General features: G+C 39.2%; 1 protein-coding gene across 3 annotated transcripts; it reads left to right on the forward strand.

Moving 5' to 3' along the window:
• The first annotated feature begins 439 nt into the window (after nucleotides 1-439).
• Nucleotides 440-5,155, forward strand: LOC103710189 (recQ-mediated instability-like protein). 3 transcript variants are annotated; one of them, XM_026805858.4, is made up of 4 exons: nucleotides 440-779; nucleotides 878-970; nucleotides 1,059-1,132; nucleotides 4,844-5,155. In XM_026805858.4, the coding sequence occupies exons 1-4, from the start codon at nucleotides 596-598 to the stop codon at nucleotides 4,946-4,948; spliced, it is 456 nt and encodes a 151-aa protein (XP_026661659.3). In that variant the 5' UTR covers nucleotides 440-595; the 3' UTR covers nucleotides 4,949-5,155. The 3 variants fall into 3 exon arrangements, with proteins under 3 accessions (XP_026661659.3, XP_026661660.3, XP_008794054.2); XM_026805859.4 differs by having other exon boundaries at nucleotides 526-779; nucleotides 1,059-1,129; XM_008795832.6 differs by having other exon boundaries at nucleotides 567-779; nucleotides 862-970; nucleotides 1,059-1,129.
• Nucleotides 5,156-18,221: the final 13,066 nt, after the last annotated feature.

The raw sequence follows: 18,221 nt of genomic DNA on the forward strand, positions 1-18,221 counted from the left end.
TGGAATAGGATGATCTCATCACCTCCATCAACATCATCCTTATTTTGAAATGATCACTTGTACCGACACCCTCCAAGTCTCAAAAACTATAGTACTATTAGTAAGGGGTTATATCCTAAAATGTAAAACTAAAAAGTGCTGCAGATAGCTGCTAAAATTGATATTCGAAAAGGGTTTATTTGTAAAATTGTCAAAAATCTAAATTCGGCATCAACCTTGCCGTAATCAGTTTATACAAAAACCCCTGTCAGTTTTCTTATATTAATATAAGCATGTTCAGATAGAAACCACCAGTAAGACATAATGATAATGTTATACAAGGGGTTCTGGGAGAAAATGTAAAACGTCGTTTGCAATCGGCAAACGATATTCAGAAATCATTTTATATAAAACCGCCGTTCAATCATCACATTAACACGGGCGTATTCACCGTTAGAACCCTTGTAAGGCATAATAATTACGCATGATTTAATGTTACATTTGACCGAGACGCCGACAATAATGCCGATATTGGTATAGGCTACTAATATACATAGCCCCTTGTACAATGTTTAAATAACACATCAATCCTTACCTGTAAATAAAAATCTCGCCGATGGAGTATCTGGAGCCGGGGAGGGAAGTGCTCGGTTTCCAAAATCCCTCCCCATCCGGCCATGGATTACAGCCTCGCAGCGCTGAAGCTCTTGTGCTGCCAGCTAAAAGACGCTCGCCCGACTACCTCCTCCCCTTCCGCCATGACCCTCTACGGCATCCTCTTCCAGCGCGCCTGGCTCCAGGTCTCTCTCTCTCTCTCTCTCTCTCTCTCTCTCTCTCTCCTCTCTCTCTCTCGCGCGCTTGCTAACCTATGGGTGAAGGCAGGGTGTTTTGGTTTCAGGTTGTGAGGAGGGGCGTTTCGTGCTCGACGACGGGTCCGATGTCATCGAGCTGGGCATGTGCTCTGAGTCCGGGTCTCAGGAGTGGAAGACGGGTGAGTTTCTTGATTTTATTTCTTAACTCCTCTTCTTGCTTTCGATGGTCCCAAGTAGATAAAGTCCGGAACTCCTGATTCCATTCAGGGATGTATGTTATGGTTGTGGGGTATTTTGTCGCTGCTCCTGCTCAATCTGGTGGTCTTCCTCTGATCAAGGTAGCCGTGCCTTTTTCCTGTTTGTTTAAAACATTATACGAATCCGTGTTAATTAATTGGGAGTCCACCTCCAGATTATGTTTCATTCTGCGAAAATAGGAGTTTACTTGCATGACCAAACTCTATCAGTATGTTACCATTTTGTTTAGTAAGGAGTAAATGATTTCAAAGGAATACAAATGAGTTGCTGGAAGTCCGAATGAATTATAACTTGGGCATTTTAAGCTAGATAGATAGGAATAAATTGGAGATGAAGAACGCTTGGTACTTGCAGCAAGAACTGGACCATGGTTCTGAATCTTGTAGGGTTTTAAAGTGACTTAGAGTGTCATAGATTCAATGGTTGTTGAGGAATTAGTAACTTTATTAAAGAGGACTTGGATGTCTTGAACCCTGATGTCTTCTCTGACTTATCAAGAGAATGTGTAGCTGTTCTTTAGTTATAGGATCTACATTCTTCTGTGTTCATGCATTTCTCTTCTCGGATAGTAGCATGCCTCCAGTCAAGGCTGCATTTTGCATGTCTCCTTTTCTTCTCTTCACTTTGTTTCTCATAATTTATAAATGTTGTCACATTTAGAAGAAATTATTAGAATATCAAATTTAAGTAGTGCTACACCCTGGCCCAATGGTATAATCCAGACACATGACAAATGGCCACACAACCCATAGGGCATAGCCCGACAAGACTGGCAAGGCATGCTTGCAATTCCTCAATGGAAAATCCAAGATAGAGTTCTTTACTATCACTGCACAGGCAGTGGTAAAAAAAAAAAAAATTCAGAGCATCTGTTAGTCCCTAACAAAATAGCTTTAATAGCAAACATCCAATGTTAATCTCAAAAAGCATCAAAACTAAGGAACATCCATCACAACATAATTCATGAAACATTGTCTCTCAAGACTAAACAAACCGCAACATGAATTTTATTCCATAACATTGCAAAACCGCGATCTGAGCTACTCCTCAACATTTGAAAGTTAACAAGAAAATAAAACGATGAGCTAACAGCCTGGTAAAAAATCTCTAATCTAATTAGACAATTATGAAATCTCTCTTTCTTTGTGACTACGGCTATGATTAACCCCATGACAAAGTCCCAAACCACTTTGGCTCTGTGATGTAAGTCCGAAGTCATATTTAGTCCTGTGATGGAGGCCCAAAAGAAATTAGTGCCTGAACACATGCTTTGCTAGCAATGAGCCCTTTTGGCCAGGCTTGAATCATAGTCAAAGTAGAGATTAAAAACCATTTTTTCCATGTCAATTCAAAAACCAATTTTCAGCCACACACAAATTATCAGGTTTCCGAATGCTCATAAGCTTCCAAACATATCTCCATCATGATAAAATTTAGTAATTTCATTTAAGATATTTCCAACTTGATAGATGAATCTAATATATTTTTAATACATTTATATCATGATAAATTCAGCTAACATGATTAATTAAAAATATTTCATGCTTGATCCGTATTTAATATCTATTATTTGTGCAAGGTAAACTTAAGCATAATATTTGTTGTCAAATCATAACTACGTAAAATTGATTTTCAAGTAAGATCTTCATTTCAGTGAGAGTCATGATCCATGTTTCCATAATAAATTTTCTAATAAATAATATAAAATATATTTATAAATACTAGGATGATAGAGTACTTAGCTAATCAAAAGAATCCTCCAACAAGGTGCCAAGATTACACTATCGGAATACTAGATAATGCAACATAGTATTCAATTAGAGCCAACTATAAAATGGCATCTCCTGACAGGAAAAAACTATTACCTATTATCGTAGTGCTGAAATCTAAGCTTCCCTGTATTCCCCATCAAATACATTACATCCCCTAATTATTTACTTAGAAAATATATACAACTAAGATATACATGAAGTTATAGTCATGATGGTAATACAAAAAGACCGACTTTTGCTTACCAATCTGGATTTTTAACGTACAATATTCTACCTTGAGAAATAGAGAAAGGAAGTGAACGAGAGATGGTGTGAGAGAGGAGGGATGCGAGAGGAAAAAAAGAAGAGGACAAGAGAGAGATCGAGAGATAGAGAGTGCACGGGTGAGTGAATTGCATGAGATTGAGTTAATTTGCTGGGTTTAGGGCTAGAGTTTAGGTCTTGGTCTGGGTTTAGATAGTAAAGAAAGGTAAAAAGGCAAAAGAAACGAGAGAGGGAAAGAAAGAAATTGAGAGAGAGAGAGAGAGAGAGAGAGGAACGATATTGGGAGATAGATAGAGAGAGCATGGAGTGCATCATGTGGATATCATGGGGTGTTGGGATTGCGGATAGAGGCCCAGTGGCACTGATTTCATGCACCTAAGAAGGCACTTTCTCATGTTAGGAAACCAAGGGAGATCTTGGTTCACAATCTTTGTGAAGCGGGTCTCCTCTTTGATTTTTGTTTTTTTTTAAAAAAAAAATAGGAATGAAGTATTACAAATAGGAATGCTGGTTATTGCTCATCTATAATTTTGCAAATGTACTTCATTTCCTTTTGATGGGACCAAAATTTTCAATTTGATGGTTAGGTGGTAATGGCTATATTTGTCTTTAATTTCTGAAAAGTGAAAACTTGGGTTCCGAGTAAAGATGATGGTTATGTTATCATTGCCGTTGCCGAATTCGTCTGATATCAAAATTTAGTTATGCGGGGCTAGGTCTTCACTATCTAGTAAGGCCCATTAATGTGGAGGAAGCAACTCAGTTCTAGATGGTCATGGTGGAAGGGGAGTATTAGTTTTCAGATGGGTGAAGTAGACAATTTCGTTATGAACTTTATCAATGAGCTTGTTGAAATTTTGATTGAAAAAAGTCATCTTTGCGATGTGCTTACATTTGATAATGATCATCATTTTGAGAGAAGTCCTTTTTTTCAAACCTGAAATTAAGTTTCCTTTTTGAGGAATATGGGCTGCGAAGTTAGTTTCCTGAATAACCAAGGGAGATTCTTCAACTCCATGGAAGAAACTGCTTGAAGAACTGAGGAATGGATAAAGAAACTTATTTTTCTTTGAAAATATTTCGTTAATCGAATAGTTGGTTTTATATCAAAGCATTGACAGGTATCGGTATCGGTACGTCAATGTCAGTACGCCTAGCGTACCACATACCATACCGTACCGACACTCGGTACGCTTATACTAGTGCGGCACCGGTACGGGGTTCGGTACCGGTATGGAGAACCTTGACTGGGTTTTCTAATTAGACTAATTCAGTCTCCATCTATCGCTAAATTGTAATATTTCATTGCTTTAGTTCCTAATTGGAAAGAAAAAAGCAATGTATAATAGAATGATTCAGATTGACCGAACTTTCTTTTCATGTGAGATTACAAGCAAAATTTGTTTCTCATTAAAGGAAGATCTAGTGGTTACAGTGAATAGCTAATATAAATTAAATACAACTTTGGATTGTATATGCCGTTTCCTTTCCTTAGTTAGCGATTTTTATTTTATTTTTGGTATAGTTTAACACTGTAATCTGCATATACCACTGAACTTAACTATGATATGGTCCACTCTGATAGGTCCTGATCCTGCCCCAACACAGATATAATAGACAAGCTCTAGTTATTTATTTCTATGATTCGGGGGAATGAATATATAAAAGGGATGACTATATTATTGTTCCACCAAAATCAACTATGTGATGTTTGGTTATTGTTTGTGACAGTTCAGATTTCTGGCTTTCAAAATGCAGGTTCACAAGATAGTTGATCTCTCAGGATACCCTGACAGGGAAGCAATGTGGCATTTCGAAGTCATCGAGGCTTATAAATTGTTCTATGTACCTTCAGTTGAATGACATTTGCGGTTTCTTCTTTCTATACCTGCTGGGACAATGTACCCTTCAACTGCTTATTATCTTTAAGAAATCCAAATTTTCCAGACCTGGCCGTGTATTCTCAGCGTGTAACTAATAGTCGCTTTGTTTAGGCTGTCTTTAAAAGGATTTTTCAAGAGACAAGTAGAACTTTTTGATTTTAAGGCAATTACTCCAGTAATTGGTGAACGATCTGAGTTCTTGGTGTATGGTTTATCAAACTTTGCAGCCGAAAACAAGCTTAGAGTGAAGCAGCTTTTGATAGGATTTTTCCTGCTACATGCATTCCAGACAATGGCCACATGTAACAGTATTATTTTTCAGAAGCCCTTAAACATTGGAACTGACATTGAGAAATAAACTTGTTAGCTCACCACCCAGCTTGAATTGGAACCGGCAGGGAACCGGTTTTTCGATGTCAGAAAACCAAGTCCTTCATCTGAAATGCGCATTTTTTTTATATATTGCAGAACTGGAAATCCTAGCACCGCACTGATGCCACACAAGACTGTTTATTGTGGTTGCATGAGAAAATCCTTGGTTACACAGTCATTTCATGGGGACTCTTGTAAGCCGCAGTTCATTTGTTATTCATCCTCATATCAAGATATATGCTCGTCGTTATTGCAGCTTGTGGAGATTTGTGAATGCAAAGGGCGAGTGGCTGCTTTCACACGTGGCAGTGCAGCCAAGACTTCATTACAAGCAAGCCAATCTAAACTGCTGCAACAAATCGTGCATTCTCGTCGCTCGATATGTTTTGTTAGATAGTAAGAGCTTCCATCTTGGACTTCATCACAAGATAAGAGAAGTTTATCATGAGACGAAACAAAGATGGTGGTCTAGGACCACTTCTTCCTCCTACTCCATTCCTCATCACCACAAGCTTCGATCGTTGAGTTGTTACTTGCCACCTGGTGATGATGATGGCTTCTGCTGCTGCTGCTTCTTTGTCTTCTTTCCTTCCTTTCATTTAACTTGATTCATCCACATAATCACCACCGCCCTCCTTTCCCTTCTTGCCTTAATCGCTGCTAACTCCTCCTGCATCCTCTCCGTGCAACAAAAGAAGAAAGACAACAATTCCCTTCCCCGTAGTTGTTGGCGGAGGGCAAGTGGGGAGATGGAGGGGCCACTCTCCAAGGGGAATTTGTTGAACCTGAGCTGATGGAGTTTGTCTCTGGTGCCATCAACAATGTGGTGGGGTGCGTCAGTCGGCCGCCTCCACACCACTAGGGTCCTAGGCTCGGCGTCCGCCTTTGGATTTGGTAGTGCCGCCTCGATCAAGGGTAGGCAACGCCGAGTTAATTTGGATGTTCGGCATACTTAGAATCCTTTTGCCCCAAGCCCAAGATTACTGGCTGCAACTTATCTTGAAAATGGCGTAAGAAGGAGCGTGGCTTCTTCCTTGGAATCCTTGATCAATCAAGGGGATTACTGGCTATAGCTTATCCCTTTGGTCGGCCAAGTAGAATCAACACATGAGGCACACAAAGAGAGGAAAGATTTCTAATTTGATTCCAAAGAGAGAAACACAAGATAATCTAAGGAGGGGTTGATTTACCCCAACCTTAGCCCAAGCTTGAAGGCCGAATACAAAAGGCACAATGTCTTCCCAAGCCTTTCGGCCAACTCACACTCTTGGTGAAAAAAACAATACTTCAAAGGGTGCCTAACTCTTTCTAACCTAAGCCTTATATAGTCTTTTACAAAGACTCTTGCAGAATTTGAAAAGCAATCAAATTTGAATTTGAAATTGAAATACAAAGAGAAAGGGGAGGGCGACATGTGGTTGCTTGGATGGAGCTGCCGAGCGTAATCCTTGAGCTTGATTGTTACTGTTATTCAGTTGTAGAATTTTGAGTTCAAATTCTGAATTTGAATTCAAATGCTTGCTAGTTGGCATATGGGTTGTTGCTTGTTGGCCGAGTTGAATGCAGCTTCATCCTTGGCTGCGGTTTTGTTGGCTGCAATTATTAAGTTGCAGAATTTGAATTCAAATTCTGAAGTTGAATTTGAATGTTTGCTGTTGGCTCATGAGCTGTTGTTGGCTGGCCAAGTTGGATGTGGCTTGATCCTCAACTGCTGTTTTGGTTGGTTGCAGCATTTGAATTTGAATGGTAGCTTGTTGGACGGCTGGCAAGCGCGGGTGGGGCACTGATCAGGGCAAAGTTTGCGCGGGTTGCGGGTTATGGCTGGCCCGCGCAATGGTCGCCGTCTGCACGCCGCCTTGGCATAGCGCGCGCTCGGCCGCATGCAATACGCTCGGGCTGCTTGGCGTGAGACGCGCTGTAGGCAGCGCGGTCGGCGGATTATGCGCATGACGAGCATTTAAATTCAAATGGGCCCATGATTGTCACCCTTGAATGCGTGCGTGGGCGCGCTCGCTGCTGATGGCGCGCACGTGTGCTGCTGATGCGTGTGCACAGGCTACGCTCAAATTTGGTCAGGCCATTTGGGTGCGGCCTAGCTTCCATGGCCATCAGACGGCCGAACATGGTGACCGAGCCTGCATTTGGCCCCTCCGAGTGGGCTTGTATGCTTCGGACTGCACTTGGATGGACTTCTTTGTCAGACAATTTTATGGAGGTCTCATCACAATGGTGCAAGTGATTCGGCCACTTGTAGTTCTCCTGACCATTGCCACAAAGGACTGCAGTCTTTACAGATACAATTTTGCTTTGAATCAAAGAACCTGTTTATGAAATGACCAACTCAAGCTGACAACTTGATCTACTATTTTTTCTTTTCCTGTAATTCTAGCCTGAAGGACTTGTTGTCTTCCGATCATTATTTTAAGTTCTGAATTCTGTGTACTAAGTTTATTTTTGGTTGGTTGCAGCATTTGAATTTGAATTTGAATGATAGCTTGTTGGGCGGTTCGCAAGCACGGGTGGGGCGCTGATTCGGGCAAAGTTTGCACGGATTATGGCTGGCCCGCACAATGGCCGCTATCTACATGGGGTCTTGGCACAGCACGCGGTCGGTCGCGTGCAATGCGCTCGGGCTGCTGAGCGTGAGGCGTGCTGCAGGCAGCATGGTCGGCGGATTGTGCGCATGGCGGGCATTTGAATTCGAATTGGCCCATGATTGTCACCCTTGAATGCACGCGGTTAGCGGACGTGGCAGGCGTGTGTGGGCACGCTCGTTGCTGATGGCGCCCGCTGAAAGAGTAGATGCTCTACAAGCCAATCGCAACATGTATTTCGAAAGATTTTCTTTTGATTTTCTAAATCATTTACATAACATTTAAATATGAATAAAGACATTGTGTTTTATCATATGCTGTTGATTATATTTGTGATAAACTCCTTAGATTAGGGCAATGGTTTTGAGGCTATGATGAGATCATACTAGTAAGACCTAAAACTCTAAAATCCTAATCTTAAATATTCCAAGTCATTGGTACATTGAGTCGGGGATCAATGTTTACCAGAAAGACTGGCACATCTTATATATGCTTGATGCAGAGGGTGATTGATCTCACAATCACTTGTGTGGAGACACTAATACAAAGATGTGGGTGCTCATTAGAAGAATGAGTTCACTGAATTGACCTACAAAGAAAAATCTTATGAAGTTTTACTTACATGTCAAAAGATGATTCTCTTAGTGGGAGTTGTGCAACTCATCCTATGATCTGAGATCACCATGGTATCTTGTGCACATGAACCCATATTTTGGTTTACGCTCATTCATGACAATAAGTTGCGTACGAGATTTTCTGGATATGGTGAATTGTGTACGAAGATTATGAGTAGGTCAACAAGGAATTAATCACTTCTAGTAATAGAAGATAGCATCCTATTTATTCTAATCATATGATAATTCAGGAAGCCTTTGATCAAAGCAGAATGAAAATTAGAAAGAGTTTCAAATGTTTCATTATTTGAATTATCATTAAAAGATTGAGAAAGATATGAATATGAAATTGAGTTTGACATATATTCATACTCATATACATATTCGGGATGCAGTTTGATTAAAGGATTGAATTGCACGGTAACTTGCCACTGAAGGGTATTTTTGGTATTTCTACCAAATTCTATATTTTTTGGGTAGACATGACACGTTGCTAGACGTCAATCTTGTCTTATAGGTTTGATCAAATTAAATAGTTTTAATTCGATCACCAATTAGAAAGGATTCTAATTGTTAAGTTCGGGTTCGCGCAGTTTGGACTTAAATCGATTAGAAGAGTTCTAATCAAGTTGGGTCAACTTGCACTCACACCTATTGCTGGCTAAGTATGGAACCCAATGGGTCACACACAAGAAAACTTATCAAGGGTTTAATTGAATTAGATCATGTTTGCAAGATAAACATCCTAGCAGGTGTTGCAAACCCTTAGCTCCTGATTCGAATTGGATTCGAATTTGATTCTTAATTGATCTAATTTGATTAGATCATGTTCTAATATGGGTTAGCCAAGAGGATGGCTATCATAATTGACCATTGGATCTTAATCTCACCATTGGATGAAGACATAATGGGTCAAGTGAATGGCGCCTTGCATTGGAGCCCTTGGATCATCATCATGAAAGATCAAGGGTGAGGCATGATGGACATGTGATTGGCATGTGATGTTGACTTGGTCAAAATATGGCACCACATGAAAGGACATATCATTTGATACACCTCCTCACTTGATTTGTGCCTCCTCTTATTTGATATGGCCCTTTAGATGATATCCTTTCATGAAAGGATGTGTGGATGGGATACATCCCTTGGAGATGCATCCCTACACTTATTATAAATAGGCTAGCACTCCATGGGTTTCATCATTCCAACTCCACCGCATTCTCTCTCCCTTATCCCTTCTTCTTACAAGGCTTTGTCTCTTTCTAGCATTGCTTATAGGGTGTCCTAATCCAAGACAAGGTGGTCTTCTTTAGGACAAAAAGATTAGAAGTGATTTTAGAAGGTAAAAAAAAAAAATAGAAAGGAAGGAAAGCAAGCCATTAGAGTTCTTTAGAAGAATTCTGCATTAAGGATCAAAGTCTTTGGAGCTTAAGACTTGAATTAAGTTTTCGTGTGGATCAATGTTGGAGGGTGAACATTTGGGCACCTAGTGAAAATTCTGCACATTGGATTAGCGTTAGAGGTATTCTTCTATTTCTGCATTTATATTATATTATTTGATTGCTTCTATTAAGGTGATCTAGGCTTATAAGGGTTTAATGTTAAGAGACTTTATTAAGAAATTTTTAAAATTCCTAGCTTCCGCTGCGCATTATAACATGCTAAAACCCTTCAGTAGTATCAGAGCCGTCCTTAATTAGTTAAATCAAATGATTATGTATGATGTATGATTATTAGTTTACTATGAGATAGTAATGTCATATGTTTAGTGAAATGCTGAAATGTATGATTCATATATGTTATGATATGTAATAAAATGTCATGATATGAATTTTCCATATGAAGATATGTTGAAGCATGTTAAGTGATTCAATCAAATGCTTATGATTTGTACTTGCTATGAGATAGATATGATGCATGATAGTTGGTTATGATATATATATGCTATGAGATAGATATATAATTTGTTGTAACATATACAAAGACATATTCAATATATTACAATTATAGAATGTGCATGAGACCAGTTAGCCCTTAATAAAAATTATATTAAGTCATAGTGTTGAAAAACTTTGGGCTAACCCATTCTAAAACAATTAATCTAATTGGTGTCTAAGGAAAGCACTAAAGGTGGTTCTCTAATTAGGACCTTACTCTCTGAGTAAGGGGAGCCTCCTACCTGCTTACCTGGCTAATTGTTTGATTGCCTATTATGGATAAGTTTAATGTTGATATAATACTATTAATAGCCTTCCTTCATGCCTCGACATTATTATGACAAAATCCATGCTAGTTTGTTGTGCAACCACAAGGCTTGCAATGGGGACTGATGTTATACTGTCTTGGTGCATAGAGATGCTTATGGCATATTTTAATATTTGCTTTGTTGTGCAACCACAAGAGTAATATTATTTGAATATGACTGTATGAAAATGAAGGGTTTGACTTAACTAAAACATTATAGTTTGTTGTGCAACCAGAAGGCTATAAATATTTTAAAAGGACAAGATAAAGTTAAGAATTGCATGAGATGCAATTGGAAAGAGTTTCCTACCTTTGAACTCATAAGGGTTTGCTGTGTAACCACAAGACTTTTATGATGAATTAGGATCTCAACCCTACTAAGAAAGATTAGGTTTTCCCATTTATCATAGGAGAGGACTATGATATTCGATTAAAATAGTAGGAAACAATTAGATAAAGTTCTAGTCTAATTGCATATATGTCATCATGATTGGTCTGCTTATGGTAGTTTTGTTCTTGCTTATGTAGAATTATTAAATGTCATCTTCACTATCACTAAGAGGCATCTTAGATGCCAACAAGTTAACCGGTTCAAACTATGTGGACTGGTTGAGGAATCTTAAGATTGTACTCACTCAGGAGAAAATTTTCTATATTCTTGAAATCCCTGATCTTGGAGATCTAGGGAATGATGCTACTAAAGAAGAGGTTGCCACACACAAGATGTGGAAGAATGACAGTTTGACTGTCAAGTGTATCATGCTTGCCTCCATAAGCAATGAGCTACAGAGGCAACATGATAGCATGGATACTCTCTCCATACTTCTTAATTTAAAGGAACTATATGAAGAGCAAAGCGGACTGCTAGATATGAGATATCCAAGCAGTTGTTCCGTGCTAGAATGAATGAAGGGACATCTGTGCAAAACCATTGTCTTATGGTTATAAACTTGATCACCAGATTAAGTCAGTTAGGTTTTGCTATGAATAGTGAGCTCAGTCAGGATTTGATCCTGCAATCACTACCTGATTCATTCTCTCAGTTTGTTGTGAACTATCACATGAACAAATTGAATACCTCTTTGCCTGAGCTATTAAACATGCTCAAAACAACTGAGGGCCACATCAAGAAAGAGAAGGGTCCAATTCTTCTTGTAGATGGTGCCTTCAGGAAAAAGGTAGGCAATAAGGGTTCTAAGAAAATGTTGAACCCTAAAAGAAGCATCAATAAGAAAAAGAAAGGAAAGAAAATCTCCAAACCAAGTACCTGTTTCCATTGCGGCAAGAAAGGTCACTGGAAGAGGAATTGCAAAAGTTTTCTTGCAAGTGTAAAGCAGGATGCAAAAGTTGCATCAAAAGGTATGTTTATGCTACACGCCAATTTGTCATTAAGTTCTTCAATTTCAAATTCATGGGCACTAGATACCGGCTGTGGTTCTCATATTTGCAAATATTTGCATGGACTACAGAAAATTAGAAGTTTGAAGAAAGGTGATTTCGAGCTATATGGCGCTGGAGGAGAGTCCATTCAGGCTGAAGCTGTTGGAATCTACCATTTGGAGTTGCTCTCAGGAGAGCTCCTGGAATTAGAAGATTGTTATTATATGCCCAAAATTATTAGAAATGTAATTTCTATTCCTTTGTTGTCAAAGAAAGGATATGAACTTAATGTAAAGAGCAATGGTTGCTCAATTTCTTTTTCTAATAAAGTTTATTGGAATGGCATTATGAAAAATGGTCTTCTTATTCTATTACTTAATGATAATGTCTTTCATATTGATAAAAGCAATAAAAGAAAGAGAGAAGAAGTAAATAACACCCTTCTTTGGCATTGCCGACTTGGTCACATAAGCGAATCAAGAATCAACAAGTTGTACAAAGAAGAGTTCTTTGATCCTTATGATTATGAATCATTAGGAACTTATGAATCTTGTCTTATGGGTAAAATGACTAAGTCTCCATTCATTGGACATGGAGAAAGAGCAAGTGAGTTATTAGGACTTGTGCATACAGATGTATGTGGTCCTATGACAACTCTAGCTAAAGGTGGATACTCTTACTTCATCACATTCACTGATGATTTATCAAGGTTCGGATATGTGTATCTTATGAAACATAAATCCGAAGCCTTTGATAAGTTTAAAGAGTATCAAAGTATGGTTGAAAAACAAACCGAAAAGTGTATTAAAATTCTTCAATCTGATCGAGGAGGTGAATACCTTTCTAGTGATTTTTTAAATCATCTTAAAGAAAAGGGCATTCTCTCTGAATGGACACCTTCGTATACGCCACAATTAAATGGTGTAGCCGAACGGAGGAATCGTACTCTATTAGATATGGTACGGTCCATGATGTGCTTTACAGATCTTTTTATTTTCTTCTAGGGTTTTGCCCTAGAAACTACTGCACTTGTATTAAATAGGGTACCATCAAAATCTGTATCTAGTACTCCATATGAGATATGGAGAGAAAAGAAGCCTAATCTTAAGTATCTTAAGATATGGAGCTGTAAAGCTTATGTCCAAAGAAATTTTGGACACAAGCTAAGTGCTAGATCAGATAAATGTATTTTTGTAGGTTATCCTAAAGATAGTATAGGATACATCTTCTATCATCCTACCGAACAAAAGATCTTTGTAGGTAGACATGCCACTTTCTTAGAGAAAAAGTTTATTATAGAAAAAGGCAAGGATAGGAGAATTGAACTTGAAGAAGTTCAAGACCTACAAATAGATACACAAGATATTCCTCAACCAGATGTACCCATTGATGAAGTACAACCACAACACACATCTTCTCTCCAAAGGTCGGATAGAGTGCGAAATGCACCTAAGAGGTATGGGTTTATCATTGAGAATGATGAAGCCCAGATCATTGAAAATGATGATCCTCTGACCTATTCGGAAGCTATCATGAGTAATGACTCTAACAAATGGTTAGAAGCTATAAAATCCGAAATAGACTCTATGTATGCCAACCAAGTATGGACTTTGGTTGATGCACCAGAAGGTTTAAACCCTATAGGTTGCAAATGGGTCTATAAGAAGAAGATTGGAGCAGATAGCCAAGTAGAAACCTACAAGGCTAGATTGGTGGCAAAAGGTTTCAGGCAAAAGCAAGGAATTGACTATGATAAAACTTTTTCACTAGTTGCCATGCTTAAATCTATTCGGATTTTGTTTGCAATAGTTGCATACTATGATTATAAAATCTAGCAGATGGATGTCAAAACCGCCTTCCTTAATGGTTATCTTGAGGAAGAGGTTTACATGACACAGCCAGAAGAATTTGTCTCAAGTGGGAGAGCAAATCAAGTATGCAAACTTAAGAGATCCATTTATGGATTAAAGCAAGCATCGAGAAGTTAGAACATCCGTTTTGATACAACAGTCAAAGAGTTTGGTTTTATCAAAAATATGGATGAACCATGTCTTCTTAATATTGTATGTAGATGACATACTAATCATTGGAAATGATATTCCAATGTTACAATCGGTCAAGACTTGGCTATCAAAAAGCTTTTCCATGAAAGACTTGGGAGAAGCATCCTATATACTTGGTATAAAAATCTATAGGGATAGATCTAAAAGGATGCTAGGCTTGTCCCAGTCTAGGTACATAGATCATGTGTTGAAAAGATTCAGCATGGAAGAAAGTAAAAGAGGTTACTTACCTATGAGTCATGGCATACGTCTCTCTAAGAAGATGTCTCCTAAGACATCTGAAGAGAGAAATAGAATGAATTCTATTCCCTATGCTTCGGCAGTAGGATCGATTATGTATGCTATGCTATGTACTAGGCCTGATGTTGCTTATATCTTAGGCATAACAAGTAGATTCCAGGCTGATCTAGGAGAGGATCATTGGATAGCTGTGAAAAATATTCTTAAGTACTTGAGAAGGACTAAAGATATTTTTCTAGTTTATGGAGGATCTGAGTTGAAACTAGAAGGATTTTCTGATTCTAGTTTTCAGTCAGACCCAGATGATAGCAAGTCCACTTCAGGGTATGTCTTTACCCTAAATGGTGGTGCAGTGAGCTGGAAGAGTTCCAAACAGCAAACTGTAGCTGACTCAACTACTGAGGCAGAATACATTGCTGTAAATGAAGCCGCTAAAGAAGCTGTTTGGATGAAGAAGTTCATCTATGAGTTAGGAGTAGTTACTGAGATTGCTGGACCAGTCCCAGTTTATTATGATAACACTGGAGCTGTTGCTCAAGCGAAGAAACCAAGGTCTCATCACAAATCCAAGCACATTCTAAGACGCTTCCACCTCTTTCGAGAGATCGTCGAGAGACAAGACATAGTGATTGAACGAGTAGACACAAAGAACAACCTAGCAGACCCGTTCACTAAAGCTCTACCACAACAGCAGTTCGATCGCCACCTCGATTGTATGGGGATGAAATATAAGAGCGATTGGCTTTAGTACAAGTGGGAGATTGAAAGAGTAGATGCCCTACAAGCCAATCGCAATATGTATTGCGAAGGGTTTTCTTTTGATTTTTCAAATCATGTACATGACATTTAAATATGAATAAAGACATTGTGTTTTATCATATGCTGTGATTATATTTGTGATAAATCCCTTAGATTAGGGCAATGGTTTTGAGGCTATGATGAGATCATACTAGTGAGACCTAAAATCCTAAAATCCTAATCTTAAATATTCCAAGTCATTGGTACATTGAGTCGGGAATCAATATTTACCAGAAAGACTGGCACATCTTATGTATGCTCGATGCAGAGGGTGATTGATCTCACAATCACTTGTGTGGAGACACTAATACAAAGATGTGGGTGCTCATTAGAAGAATGAGTTCACTGAATTGACCTACAAAGAGAAATCTTATGAAGTCTTACTTACATGTCAAAAGATGATTCTCTTAGTGGAAGTTGTGCAACTAATCCTATGACCTGAGATCACCATGGTATCTTGTGCACATGAACCCATATTTTGGTTTACACTTGTTGCCCAGATAGACAACCCAAGAGGGGGGGGGGTGAATTGGGTTTTAAAATAATTTAGATAATTTAAAACGTTATGGATGATTAATTAAAAACTATTGCAAGTTATTTAATTAATTACTATGTGCTGTGAGTAATATGAAATGAGAAGAAGGAGAGACAATCAATCACAAACACAAGTTTTATAGTGGTTCGGAGCTAACCCTTGCTCCTACGTCCACTCCCCAAGTCTCACTTGGGAATTCACTATAATCCCCTTGGATTACAGCCGGTTGTTTTCCAAGCTCACAACCAAACTTGTTGTTTTACGAGCTCACAACGAACTCGGTCGGTTTTCCCAGGCTCACCGACTAGAACCACCCCCGATTGTTTTTCCGGGATCACAATCGAACCCTTACATACGTTGGTTTTAACTCGGCTCACCAACCAACCTCAATCCCCTTGATTCAATCCCCGATTGAACCAAGTAAATACAAGTTGTAAAAAGAAAACAGAAAATGAGCTTCTCAAAAAGCAGATGAAAACAATATGAACAATAAATGAAGTTAAGAAGCCTCAAACGCTTTTAGATTGGAGATGAGGAATGGCTTCTTAAACTTCTGGTCTCCTCTTGAAAGAGTAGTCGACTTGAATGCAGGAGAAGGAGGCTTTAATTGCTGGAAAGATGTAGTTAGAAGCAGTAAATGCAGATCTTCCTCTTTTTCGTTGAAGAGCATGTTGCGGAGCTTGAATGCTTGATTAGTTGGAGTGAAATAGTTGTTCTCTCTCTTGCTACAGTCCTCTGTGGCTATTTAAGCCAACCCCCACGGAAACTAGCCGTTAGAGTGCTTTTTCTGCCCGTTCTGAACACTCTGCGCAGCCTGACAATATGACCGTTGGTGGGTTGGAGTCGACTCGCGCGATCAGGAGTCGACTCGGCTGTAGCGGGAGTCGACTCAAGCTTTTCCGGAGTCGACTCGGCAACTGTTCCAAATTTGAATTAAAGTTGCCTTCACGACTGGGAGTCGACTCGTCTTGACCTGGAGTCGATTCGTCAACTTCTGGAGCTGACTTGGCAATTTTGGAGTCGGCTCATCCACTGAAGTCCGTGGATCCAATTTTGAATTTTGTCCACTCGAGTCGACTCGACTGTCCTGGGAGTCGACTCGAATCTCAGAGCCCGAACTTCCGATCCTCTGTCTTTTGGCTCGTCCAGTCTTGGAGTCGACTCGAACTTCCTTGGAGTCGACTCGGCTCTCAGTTTCCGAAAGATGGTCTTCTGCCTTTTGACGTGAAGCTGTCTTGGAGTCGACTCGCGTTGTCTGGGAGTCGACTCGAATCTCAGAGGCAGTAACTTGGTTTTCTGTCTGTCTTGGGGTCGCGGTGTCTTGGAGTCGACTCGCGTATTGCGGGAGTCGACTCGAATCTCAGAGTCCATAAAATGGTCTCTGACTTTCTTTGTGTACCGCTGAGAGTCGACTCTTGCTTTCTTTGGAGTCGACCTGTCAACCATCGGAGTCGACTCGCGTTCTACTGGAGTCGACTCGAATCTCAGACCCGAAAACTGCTCTCTGACTTTTCTGCCTGTGACTGCTTGGAGTCGACTCTTACTTCCCTGGAGTCGACTTGGTGAACATTGGAGTCGACTCGCGCACTTCAGGAGTCGACTCGTTGACAGGTTCTGAGTTGATCCTTTCTGTTCTTCTGTCTGTTCTCAGTCGGAGTCGACTCGTACTCATCTGGAGTCGACTCGAGCTCGTGCCAGTGAACTTGATACGCTTGGAGTCGACTCGTGATACTCGGGAGTCGACTCGAGTCTCAGACATTGGTTCAAACAGACTCCTTAACTTATCCAACAATTATGAACCAAGTCTTGGGACACTTAGACAGGATTTTCACTGAAACACTCAATTGAATTCATTAGTAATTAAAAGATATACTCAAATGCTTTGAGCTCATCAAAATCAAATGGGGTTTTAATCAATCACTCCACAATCTCCCCCTTTTTGATGATGACAAAACATTGAGTATATGTAAAATGAATTGCTCAATAAATAATGAAATAAAATCCATAAATGAATTCAAATGTCTGGTAATTCAATTTATCCAAGCTTGAAAGGAGTGAAACATTAAATTTCGGAGTTAAAGCTCTCCCTTTCATTTGGAATTATATAAGCCTTCATATTATGCAATCAATTGTTTGGCTTATATGTCATTAATGATTTAGTTTGATTAAAATTCAGATTCTCCCCCTCAACATATGCATTCAACTATGTTTTGATTCTCTGAATTTCCTTTTAATGCTTTGAAGTTTTTGAACTGAATTTTTTGGTTTTTAGAGGAAAAAATCTGTCAATTTGTTCATGAGTAAGATTCAGCTAATCTCCGAATATCCCTTGAATAGATTCTGGAGATTACTCCATTAGGAGCCCCAAAAGAGAGATAATGAGCCTCGAGGTACCGAATCCACTTAGAACAAA

This window comes from Phoenix dactylifera, chromosome 1, assembly GCF_051530095.1.
Source record: "Phoenix dactylifera cultivar Ajwa chromosome 1, Ajwa_hap1_PhDact_Kaust_v1.1, whole genome shotgun sequence".
Lineage (NCBI taxonomy): Eukaryota > Viridiplantae > Streptophyta > Magnoliopsida > Arecales > Arecaceae > Phoenix > Phoenix dactylifera.